General features: G+C 36.4%; 1 protein-coding gene across 3 annotated transcripts; it reads right to left on the bottom strand.

Moving 5' to 3' along the window:
* Positions 1–380: 380 nt before the first annotated feature.
* Positions 381–11,596, bottom strand: LOC118044240 (ABC transporter B family member 25, mitochondrial). Of its 3 annotated transcripts, XR_012168919.1 has the most exons (20): positions 10,646–11,596; positions 10,133–10,562; positions 9,973–10,034; positions 9,812–9,855; positions 9,578–9,680; positions 9,221–9,328; positions 8,683–8,766; positions 8,429–8,489; positions 7,199–7,344; positions 6,984–7,100; positions 6,561–6,646; positions 5,223–5,311; positions 4,722–4,777; positions 4,401–4,481; positions 4,211–4,276; positions 4,032–4,124; positions 3,197–3,261; positions 2,449–2,584; positions 1,350–1,720; positions 381–829 (listed from the first exon to the last, which is right to left on the bottom strand). XR_012168919.1 is itself a non-coding variant. In XM_035052464.2 (19 exons), exons 1-19 carry the CDS (start codon positions 10,991–10,993, stop codon positions 1,577–1,579), a joined length of 2,319 nt encoding a protein of 772 aa, XP_034908355.1. In that variant the 5' UTR covers positions 10,994–11,596; the 3' UTR covers positions 1,110–1,576. The 3 variants fall into 3 exon arrangements, 2 of the variants coding, with proteins under 2 accessions (XP_034908355.1, XP_034908356.1); XM_035052464.2 differs by lacking the exon at positions 381–829 and having other exon boundaries at positions 1,110–1,720; XM_035052465.2 differs by lacking the exon at positions 381–829 and having other exon boundaries at positions 1,110–1,720; positions 10,133–10,438; positions 10,617–10,840.
* Between the last annotated feature and the right edge of the window lie 1,462 nt (positions 11,597–13,058).

Here is a 13,058-nt window from a genome sequence, read left to right on the forward strand (position 1 = left end):
ACGTAAAGACTAGAGAAAAATAAGGGCTGATTGATGGCCCTCTTCCTATCAGAAGAAAATAACAAAAACTTAATGGCTGAAGGCTGACATGCAATTCCAGATTTCAGTTGCAATTTGCATGTTCAACTGTCTCTTTACGTTTTCATGCATGCTTCATTTCAATCTCTCTGTTTTTTTTCAATCCATTTTCTTTTGCACTTTTAATCACAAATACATGTACCCACTGATTGACTTGAACAAATTCAAGCCAAAAATAACAGAGCTCCAGAAGCATCAACACTCGCAAAACGCGAGAAACAACCAAACTGAAAGCTGCCCATGTCACCTCGACTTATCAATCAGCTTGCACTATAACAATTATTTTGAGGAATGCACAAATCTGTAAAAAGAAGTGTTTCATGGTGTACAAACAATGCACGGCTTGAGAACAAAGAAGGTACACAAGACCAAATAACCAAATCAACTCTTACCAACAGCAAGGAAATGAAAGCAGCTAAGACTTCAACAATAGCAGGATATCTTCCAAAACTAGCTAGATATCTATTGCTTCTTCCTTTGAAGCAGCCCTGTTACCTAAAATGATCTTTTGAGAATTTGATAGACTAAATCCATAGACTTAACACTAACACTACTCTCCATATAAATCAAGATATGTGATAGGGTCAGCGTAACGTGGATCAATCAATTTGACAACTGTATGGTGATTCCAGAGCATGTAACTTCCATTTTGGTTTAACATAAGATTCTTGACACATTTGGCACAGTGCCAACGCGTTAGGTTCTGTCTTCATCGATACGACAAAGTTTGTAAGGTAAGCTTGAATAGATTCTGAAACGTAAAGTTGAATCAGTACAGTCAAATGAAGTATGAGGAGCAAAGCAGCATGACAGGCACAGAGAATGCTAACCATGCACATCATGTTATATCACTGCAAATCACAACTTATTGTGTTTGTAAGTGCTAATGTGCAACTAGGCCTACTTTGTCAATAGTTTTCTGCTTGTCCGGGTTTTATATGCGACGAGTATATGGAAACTCAAAACCTTAACTTAATGATGTAATAGAAGGTTGAAGGACATGGCTCTAAAGAGTTCATCAGTGCATGCAATTGAAAACAAAAGCAAATACTGCATACATGGAATTCCAAAAAACTTTAGAGCATCTCCTGAAAAACCTGAGAGTCCAAAACATGTAAATCATTTGGTGTGATAACTATACAACAGAAAATAATGGAACAAATTTCACTCATCATCAGCAAGATTAGACATTGGAAGAAATCAGATCTACAGTTTTTGGGTGACTCTTCATGCATTTGATTGACCAAGTTATGTAGGTTTGCGTATCTCACCATAATCTCAGTTGAAATTGTCTTCATCCATCAAATGGTATTGCTTTCTTTCTTTTCTTCTAAGACTTAACAGATATTATCCCTTTGGTTGTTCATTATGATGATGGAACCCACAGACGAAAATCATCAATTGGTCTTGTACAACAAGGTTGCATTTCGTAGGAGGTCAACAACATTGGCAGCTGAACAACTTCAAGCTTTGTATGGTCAAGGGAAGATTGCAACATCTATGCCTCCAATTTAATGGCTGAATCAAGGGCATCCACTGTGCTATTTTGCTGTGCCCATAGCTGCGCGTATCTACCTGCCTTGGTCAATAGAACTTCATGGGGTCCCTGTTCAACCACTTTACCATTCTCCAGAACTATTATCTGGAAAATCATATTTTAATGGCCAGGAAAATATGAGTAAATATTGACAGTAGAGGGAAGGTAAGAGAATAATATAGAGAAAGAATAATGACGATGCACACAGAGCATTATAATCTTAGAGAACTCAGAACTGAAGTTAAATAGGACGTTGTATGTTAGAGCTTCCAATAAAAAAGCTAACATGAAGAAGCCACGCCTTATAAGGCTGTTTCAAACTTCCCAAATGCTTCTTTAACACCTAACTTCACTAGCAGGTCAACATATTTCACAATCAACAAATACGTATTGCATGGAGTTTTACATCAGCAGCAATGCAAATTGTGACTTTACTTATGCTCCAATCCAAGTTAAAGCATTCAATACAAAACTTAAGATAGCAGGTTGAAACTCCCATGAACTATAAGATCTTATGCAATTTCACACAGAACCAACAGGGGACTGCTTTAACAATGCAAGTGCATTTGCGTCCCACAGATCTAAGGGAGTAAAAGGAATGCCTATTATTTTGCTTAAAAAGAAAAGGAAACAAGATGTAACAAACTTCCTGCTGATGAAAGTGGAGAGAGAGCCTGAAATTGAAGTAAAGACAGGCAATAGCAGAAGCATGAAATTTAAGTGAGTAAGACCGTGGGCATGGTCTAATCAAGTTAATAAATATTCTGAAGCAGGACCCTAAGAGTTTAAAAACTTAAAATAATGAGGGAAACATGGTTTCCAAGAATGCTCACCTCATCACACTGCATGGCAGTTGTAAGCCTATGGGCAATGAAAACTGAAGTTCGATTGCTGGATAATGATTTCAATGCATCTAGAATCTCTGCTTCAGTGGTGCTGTCAAGTGCACTTGTAGCTTCATCACATAGCCTAAGGAAATCAAACGAGACAAAGTTCATTAGGCATAGGTGACTGAGGGAAAAAAGAGCTGATATTTCATCTGCTTATGTCTGCAGTGTTGTTTATGTTGATTTAGTTCAACACAACAAATCATTTAGGTTATTAGATGTGACCATTGTCTTTTGGCTAGGTTCAGAAATTGCAGGGGCACATACAGCAGCATTTAAACTAGAATTTAGATACTGGACACTGGAACAGGCAAAATTGATCATCAGTGTTATTGGACATTGTTATGCTGGTTGAGAATAAGTTTTACTAACACAAACTTGAAAAGAACATAAGGCACAAAAAGAAATATCTTCTTAATTTACAGAAGCAGTGGACAATATCATTTGAAAAATCTATATAAGAACTATAAGACCAGTTGTGGTTTACAATGAAAATCATATGGTAACTCCATTTTGTTGGGCACTAAATGTAATTGTTAAATGCACATGAATGTAAGACCAAAATAGAAAGAGTAGGTATCTTGAATAGACAGAAATATTAATTCAACAGCATTCTTTAAGATTTGGTGAAATGGAATAACCAACTCGATATAATGGATGGATGCATATTGATAAACAAGGATGGAGTTCTTACATGATAGGAGCGGCTTTCAAAAATGCACGGGCCAAAGCCACACGCTGCTTCTCACCACCACTTAACTGGATGGAAAAACTTTCTCATTAGAAACAGTCAATATTCCAAAGAATACAAAACTACACACAATTGTTTCATTTCATTTAATTATGGAGCACTTTGTGTTCCAAGTAGATTCCTAAACTATCCACAATTTATAGAGTTATTCTGCCATGGAATTTCATCACATTTGTTAAGTTTTAACGCTATCTACCTGTGTACTTTATGGAGTCACTATCCCAATCAAGGAGATATGAAAAAACGGTGCATCCACTGAGCAGCCAACACCAACTTTTTCCTATTAACTTATAGTATGATGGTTAGCAGTTATTACATGTATGTGGATGCATTGCAGCCCACACAAATGAATGACATGACATCTGAGAACCATATTTCTCAACTTTCCTTTCTTTTCTGGCTGCTCTTGCTCCATGCAACAGGAAAAAAAAACCATATGGTATACACAAATCACTCACCCTCTCCAAATGGATTAAGACACAACTGGAGGGCAATGGATCCATAAGGTTTAGAGTGGCATAGATCAAAAAGTAGACCATCTTAGCCTAACCCACACAGTTTCATGTCAAAAGGACGAGCCAGGAAAAGACAGGTTGTAGTGAAAATGAAAAGATCATCTAGCAGTAACTCATAGTCTTTTTATGTTCTCAGTTCGCTTTTGGTGGGTATAATAATATTTGGATCATAAAACAGAATTCCATCCAAGGTCTTGAAGTTAGGACTCCTATGGCCATTTCAAATAGAAAATTTATTTAGTTCATAGCAGTAGATCTCTCACCTTTAGCCCTCGTTCTCCTACTATTGTAGAATATTTATCAGGGAAGTTCATTACAGTGTCATGGATTGCAGCATGTCGGGCAGCATCATAGACCTGAGGTTATAAACAATGGTAAGTGAAGAAGTAATAAGTGTCATAAATCATGAATAATTTCAAGTGTGAAAAGGAAAAAGACACACTTCCTCTCTTGTTGCTGAAAGACGACCATAATGAATGTTGTGAAATATTGTGTCATTGAAAAGTACCTGTAGGTCAAACAAAAGTAGTTCAGCTCCTCAACATTACAACTTGCAAGATCTCAAAAGGGAGACCTAATTAATATGGGTCATTAAAACAACATGGATAGCTAAATTGCTCAAGAAAACATACTGTGTCTTGTGGGACAACACCAATAGACCTCCGCAAACTATCCAGTGTTACATCCCTTATATCTTGACCATCAATTTGTATCTGCCAAGGAGAAAATGCCAGTTGCCAAACCAAGAATAGGGAAGAGTTTCAATTGGAATCAACAGTATTGTTATGGATCAAACAAAAAAGTTCCAGAAAGACTGGGAGGAAGAAGTGAAACAACAAATAGGCCTTTGTTTCAATTCTTCATCAGAACTTATTTCAGAGGAAAATACAAATTGTGGGAGCAGAAGATCTGTTGGACCACATGGCACTAGCAATGGAGGAATCAGTACTTACACTTCCAGAAATAGTGTCGAAAAGCCTGAAGAGTAATCTAAGAATGGTTGACTTGCCTGCAGACAGATGCATTTGAAATAAATTAGCAGTGTAATCAAGAGAAAAAGCATTCCTTAAACGGGTATGAGATTGTCATTTAATTCCAGCACATGTAAATGAACTTCCTTGGTTGCATGATATAAATTTATAACAATAATTGCTTAATATAACACAAATGGAGAAAAACATGTTTCTAGATTACTATGATATTTTTATCTCAGCCCTGGTTTCATAGATTACCATGATATTTTTATCCCAGCCCAGGATACATCCTACAAAACATCACATCATGAGTAAATATCATCCATCATGGGATATCAGAACTATGCATCATCTTTGGAAAGGTTAATATTTGAAGAAAGTGAAACATAAATTCCACATTAGATAACTATTCTAATAAAAATGGTCACAAACACAAGTAGCCCATGATAGTAAGAACTCTAAAACAAACGAAAACCTTACCACTACCACTTGTTCCAACAATAGCCACACTTTTTCCAGCTGGTACAGAAAAAGTTACACCATCAAGAATTTTTCTTTCTGCCAAGTAGCTGTCACGAGTTTAATATGTACAGTGGATGAGCAATTAATAATCAACAAATCATCAAATATTCACGCATGAATAATAGTACAATATTCAATTTCAAATCTAACCACAATCAAACAACAAACATATAATCCGTGTCACTAATCTGTCAAACCAATTATACTGTTTAACTGCACATGGATCCAAAATAACAATTGGCCTGCACACGTACAGAGAGTTGAGGACAGGAAGGGGGGATTGAATTAACTACAAAGATAGTTCAAGGACAACAATGAATTGAAATTCCTCTGGAGATCTTCAAGTCTCCATAGATGATAAAGGATGACTGATATATAGTATAAGTGTGGATATGTTTAAGGAAATATGTTACAATTTGGGATAAAAGAATACAAATGAAAGTTAAGATTCTGAAACTGCTCAACTCTATGAACCTTGAAACATAGGTTTTCTTCTCAGGAAAGAAAGAAAGCAAAGCCTCCACTTTTCAAGATGTCACCTGTAAGTAATCTATTCAGTATTGATTTTGTTTTCTCTCTCTCTCTCTTCGTAGCTTAATTGTCAAGAGTTGGAAATGTAGGACTTTAGCTCTTGAAGGAATTGAAATCTGATTTCTGGACCATACCAAAAGAAAATTTAAACTGTAATAAAATGAGATTTTCTATGGAAATAAAAGAAAAATATTTCCAGCCTTCAAACCTAGCCTTCCTTCTATATTGTGTGATTAAAAATTTCATTACATCAACTAGCTTTCGCTGGCGAACATTTAAGCTTGCTTTGCAGTGAGAGTCCTCGATCACTCAGAGTTTACCACCATTAGATCAAATTCTGGTCTTCAAGTAGGCAACAGGCAGCAAAAATCTATATCAGCTCATCAAGCACTAAACCTGAATGATTTCAACAGCTGGGTTGCCACATAAGCCATTCTCTATATGATACAAGAACAAGAATTTTATTTTTTTATAAGGTCATCCAGGTACAGGCAGATCAGAATCACAGATTACTAAAGCAATATAATGATCCCAATTAGAAACTGGGAAAAGAAAACCTATACTAAAGTAAAATCAATATCAGAGCCAGTAGCGGAAGTAATTTTGGATAGCAACGACTTCAGGAAACAGACTTGCTAAATGCAAGAATTTGACAGCTTATTCAAAATAATTGTGACAATGGAAATAACAACTCAACTTTATATATGAAATTGAGACTAGCTGGATGTCAAAAAAATTTCAACAAAGAAGGAACCATCATCATACCTGAAGTGTACATTGTCAAATTGAATGCCACCACCCTTTAACATTAGAGGTTTGGCATCATCTTTATCTCTAATATCAGGTTTCTCCTGCAGAAATGTATGAAACAAAGTACTTCATAAACCAGGTCCACAAGGAAGCAGTTTTTTTTTTTTTTTTTTTACAGAAAAGGAAAAATCATTTGGATCAACAATCAAATCAGTGCACTATAGTGTTACAAATGAAAATGAAATAAAATAAAAATGGTGCATATTTTTTTCCTTTTGCTTTTGCTATTCTACCATGCTTTATGGGGGTATGTTCAGAAATTGTCAAGTTGCTTCACAAACTGGAAAAGATAATGGAATTGTAAAGAGTGAAAAAAAAATGAAATGCTAGATTGACTCCCGAGCTCCAAGAAAACTTCAGAGTTCCTTGAAAAAATACCTCGAGTAATTGAAACATTGACTTCATGTCAACAAGACTCTGTATTGTCTCACGGTAAACACTGCCAAGGAAATTAAGTGGAAGGGAGAGCTGGAAGAGTAGTCCATTTACCATAACCTGTGTTTTGGCATTCATACATAATTTGCATGACCATCAGTTAATCACATGAGATAATAGAGCCTTATAATAATTTTTCTTTTATAAAGAAGCTTTACCAAATCACCAACAGTCATCTGGCCATTCATAATCCCATGTGAACATAAAACCATAGCTGTTGACAGAGCTGTGCTAAAAATCACATTTTGGCCAAAATTCAAAAAAGCAAGACTTTGCGATGTTTTTAAGGCAGCATCTTCATACCCTGAAAGAGAGCATTAGTATGAAATTGTGAGAGAAAAAAGCAGATATAAACACAAGAAGAGACTGATTAAAAGCGATGCTTGCGTTCAGAAAAGTAGTATGGTATAACATATAGAGTCAAGCATCTAGAGTACCATATCCTTGAATTATAGATGAGATTGTGATGAAATTGACTCGCTTGGCTTGCAGGCCAAGATAATCAGAGAAAAAATCAATAAAAGAATGAAGCAGAAATAACAAAAAGAAAAGTGCTTGTCGCAGGATGCCTTCACAGGCATTAATGATAATGGAGTTATTAAAAGATCAAGTAGAAACATAAACCATACATAAATCCAAATATAGAAACTTTCTGAACAGGAAAAGGGTTAAGTTAAGAATAGTAAGATCCGGTGATGCCATTAACTGTAATACCAAACAAACCATTTCAGTTACTTGCAAACTCTAACTTAGTCTCGAGCTAAGTCAAGGGTTCAACTACTCACCATATGAGTGTTGCTAGGTGCCTGAAGGTTAGTTCATAGCCACATTTTTAGGCACGTGCTTGAGAGTATAATATAAAACCATTACCTGGACTCACCTAACCATTTAAGCTCTTGCATCGAGTGGTTCTTTAGCATGGTGTTATAGCTTTTTTGATCAAGTGGTTAAGAGTTCAAATCCTACCACCCACATCCTCTTTAATTAAAAATTTCAACACAAGATAATGGTAAGCCTTTGCAAGTTTTAGAACTAAAGGGCTATCACTTATTGTGGGTTAGAGAGTATATAAAACCATGTACTTGAACCTCATCTAACAGCTTCTGGGTTGAGGAATACTTTGAATGCATGCACAAAAAAAATGCTTGCAGGATTTGTAAGTCGATCATTTGGCCTCTCTATCAGCCGTCACCCAGCACAATATATATATGAAAAACACGATTGACTATAATGCAGATCAGTGCCGATTAACATCTCATTCTAGCAATGCCACATCATGATTGTCTTTTTTATGTTTCTATGGGTCATCAATGTGTTAATTTATTCCTAGCAGTGGCAGATTTAACATTAAAGAAGTAGATAGCAACTATAATGCTCCAACTACTCACTCTTTAAGTACTCATCATATTGCTCAGCTTCATAAGCTTCGTTGTTGAAATATTTGACAGTCTGGTGAAAGCAGGGAAAAAAGAAAAAAGCAAGATAAGCAGAAGCCTTGACAATTGAAAGAAATTGGTTGCAGCACAGTAAATGAGGCATCAAATAACAGATAGAAAGAAAAGCATTAAAAAAAAGATGCACCAGAGTTAAGCAGTACATAAGCAGAAAAAAATACCAATAAAAGGAGGCAACATAAACTCACCTCATAATTGATAAGGGAATCAATTGCCTTTGTACTAGCATCATTATCAGCTTTATTCATGGCCTTCCTGAACTTGGTTCTCCACTGCACGCGACATGGAAAATTTCATGAAAAGGTGATCAACAAAAACACTCTTGCTAATTTATGAAAAAGTTTCAGGGAACAGATCATAGAGCTACTAGCGATCACAATCTGTAGCATGAAAGAAAATGACAAAGGATACCACCACAGCACATTCTCAAAATTCATGCAGAAAGATGATTGTGGAAGAAGAAGTGATCAATTACGAGGTGAGAATTGGAAGAATGTGAATTGGAAGTGATCAATCAGTGCACTATCTATTCCAGAACCCATGTGCATGGTGGCAACAAAGAATTAGAAGAAGATATATTACCCGTGTCAGTAGACAATGTGAAAGTAACATATGCAGCGACTGAGAGTGAAGTGATCAACACAAAAGGGGCTCTAAAATTTGAACCTATCTATTTCAGAACGCATGTGCATGGTGGTAGCAAAGAATTTGAATAAGATATATTACCTGTGTCACAGACAACGTGAAAGTAACATATGCAGCGACTGAGAGTGAAGTGATCAATGCAAAAGGGGCTCCAAATTTGTATGCCAGTATACTCGAAACCATAGATATCTGGAAAGATGCATGATAAAAATCAGTCAGAAAATGTTCAGAAATAAGGAAGCAATTGTACAGGTAAATGCAACTAAATTTCTAACAGGTTATGCCAAGAAACAGAAGAGTTTCATTACAGACAGGTATCAAGAATTCCACAAAAGATTGGTATGTTGTTTACCAGGGATATCAGCATGCTTAACTAAATCCAACATATTAAAAAAGTCACGTGACACAAAAGAAAAAAATTCCAGAAGAAGTTCATACCTCTAAAATGGTTGGTACAACATTGAATACCATAGATGAGAGGATGAAGTTTATTGCTCGGCTACCACGATCAATTATTCTACTTAACCCGCCAGTTTCTCGACTGGAAAGACAGTGATCAAATGAGACACGTAGCAGAATGTCACGAATAAACTATTAAATGCCGCCTGTATATATGACGGAAAGGAAGGGCTTTTCTATGATGTAGCATCATCGGTTTGAGGAAGCAAATACCTAAGATGAAAACGGAGGTCAAGCTCATGCAAATGTGAAAAAACCTGCAATTTCAAAAGGAAAAAAAAAAAAAAAACATGTACATCAAATTTTTAAATCAGAACAAAGAAAACAAACACATCCACAGATAAGACCCAGAATAGGTAGAAGCATTGATTAACCTTCCCAGACACAGTTCGGATTGTCCTCAGAGCTACTTTAGAGAACACAGAAGTCCTCAATTCTGGCAAAAATACAATTGCAAATATGAGAGGAAAGGATAAAAGATACAAACTTGTCAAGTGTAATGAGTAAGCAATCGTGTTAGTCGCAGTAAGTTACCATTGAAAGCAGAGGATCCACAGCGCGCAATGCCATAACCAATAAGAACAGAAGCAGGGGTAGCAAAGAGAGCAAGGAAAGTGGAATTAGCAGCGGTGAAAGAAGCAAGAGCAGTAGCATTGCCTGTAGCAACAGTCAACCAATCGACAGCCAGCTTAAAAAGAAAAGGGACTTGAACATTCAAAACCTTAGCAACCAAAAGGAAACCAAGGGCCAGAAGCACCCTTAAGCGAAATTCAGGGTTATCTTTTATCCATAAATAACTGGCCAGAGTCCGTAATATTTTCATGTCAGCAAGTTGCTGGTCTGATTTATCAGCAATAGCAGGAGTCTTAATCGATGATGATGATGAAGCTTTATTGGCAGCATCATCGTCTTTATCCTTTGGAGCTGAGGTTGAGAAGAAAGCGTGGCCATTGAGCATTGAGTTCTGTTTTTGTAACAAAAATAATAATAAATAAATATATAATAGTGAATTACGAACAGATATTGAGAGGGGGTGAAAAGACAAACCGGTGGCCGGAAAGGAGTCGAGGAGGAGGAGGGAGTGGAAAGGAAAGCATTGGGATTCCATGAGGGAGGAGTGGAGTATGATGCGTTGGATAGGAAGGGGAAACTGGCGTGAAGAGCAGTGCTGCTGTCGGTGCTGCTCGGCCCAAGAAGGAGGTGGCATCTTCGGGTGTGATGATGATTGGGAAGGGAATGGTTGAAGCAGCAGATAAATAAGAGAGGATTTTTATTATTATTCTTGTATTTGTAATAATTAGAGTGGTGATGGCGAAGGAGGTGGAGGTTGTTATGAGCCCTCAAGCACTTATTAGATGCCGAAGCAACTGTTGCCGCCGTCGCCGTCGCTAACATGCTGGATTGGGATTGGGGTAGGGATCGGGATCGGGATTGCTCTCTGTTTCTGTGTCCTTACTAATTTAATATAATTTTAATGAAGGGAGCCAATGCACTTATACGGTTGACTTAGATTCTTCTCGATATGCTCGCTCACATTTCAGAATCTACTGACAAGCCAAGCCCCTCCCTCCCTTCCTTCTTCCCTGAAGAGAAAAAAAAGTTAACCGCAACTGCCATTGCGTAGTTGTGAAATGTGTGGCCGTACACTTACGTTGCAGCACTTCCATTCCATGCTCTCGTCGTGTTCACTCACTCAAAGACACATGAAATTGAACCTGTTGTCTATAATTTCTACACCTCCATTTACTAACTATTTTTCTTGGTAAGGGCTTCCAAAGCAGAGGCAGAATGGCAACTGCCTGCAGCCTGCAACAATACGGGAGACCACCACCCTTTATCAATCTCCGCCACAAACAGCAGCACTCTTTAAGCAACTGCTCCTCGAGGATTGGTGTAATGGTGGGAAACAGGAGTGTTATGCTTCAGGGATTTGGCAATAACAATAGCAGTAAGGCAGCAACTGCGGGGATGGTGGTGAAATGTAGTGGGATAGGAATTGGTGGCTCTACTGTGTTTGTCATCGCGTGCAAATATTTTTCTAATTTTTTTTTTTTTTTGAAAACATATTAAAATTAATTGTTTTGTAAGATATTTTTCTATTTTAATATATTAAAACTATTAAATTAATGTATTTTCAATTCAGGTATATTTTTGAAATAGACCTAGTTTATAACGCACCAAACAGTCACTTAATACTCGATCCAGGGCAATTGGCTGTGAGATGTGGAGGAGCACAAAGCCATTGCCATTTATCTCAGTCGCCTCATCCGTCAGGGCTACTGTATCCTTGACCTCACTGCTTGTGGCCTCGGGGATCCTGAGACCTCTCTTACCGAAGTTCATCCTGTTTGCCCTAATGGTCATTTCAACATCATACCACATGATTCTTCTTCTTTTTGTTGTTGATTTTAGGCACATCTGGGGAAGCAGCTCATAGCAAGGTGGTCTTTTCCCCCCTGAACTATAATACCATTACAATAAATTACTCTGTTATTTAACAGACTGCCCAAAAATTCTTCATGTACTAACTCCATTAAAACAAACATAATACATCTCATCAACGCTTTATACAACATAAAAATTATCATTCACAGTGGCTTTAGGCTCACAACCCATCAAAACATATACCTAATCTTGTTCTTTTCCACGACAAGCTTTCCACGCAATCCATATAGTGTTTTATCATTACATTCCTAGATATTGAAGGGATATATATATATATATATATATATATATATATATATATATATATATATTACCCATCATTTTACCTGGATGAGAGATAATTACAACATTACAAATATTTACATGCCAAAATTCTCCATTTTCTAGTCTATCTAAATGAGAGAATAAAAATATGATGATGTGATCGTTACGGAGGGAGTGCATGCAAAAAACATGTGAAATACAAATAAATATAAGAAATAGGTATATACATACTATTACAATAAACTTTTAAGGAAAGTCCAATCTCACTATTGTATTACTATTTTTTTCTAATGCATAGTTTAACTATTTAAATTTCATCCTATCGTTAGATTCTCTCGTTATCATTATAGTCTAATAACATTTACACATAATTTAATAACATTTTATCATCTTGAAATTAAGGAAAAATCAAAAGGTAAGGAGGAACCTAATCTAGAGTTCATGTTGATGATCTCTAAAAATCCAATATGCTCAAGAATAGGGTTTAAATATTTGGATAATAGATGATCACATATTCACATCTTCTAAAAAGTGAAAGAACAAAGAATTAGTGGTTGAGGTCTCAATTCCTGCAAAACAATCATTTTTTAGGGTTTTTACTCTCTAATGATCAAATCAATGAATAACAAGAAATTGTAATAAATAAAGAAATAAGCATTCAATTCTAAAAACAAGAATATTTGTTCTTGGATCATGAATCCCTTGATTTACTGGCTTGTAGGGTATTTATAGTCATTGTACTACGAACCAT

The sequence above is a fragment of the Populus alba genome, chromosome 19 (genome assembly GCF_005239225.2).
Source record: "Populus alba chromosome 19, ASM523922v2, whole genome shotgun sequence".
Taxonomy (NCBI): Eukaryota; Viridiplantae; Streptophyta; class Magnoliopsida; order Malpighiales; family Salicaceae; genus Populus; species Populus alba.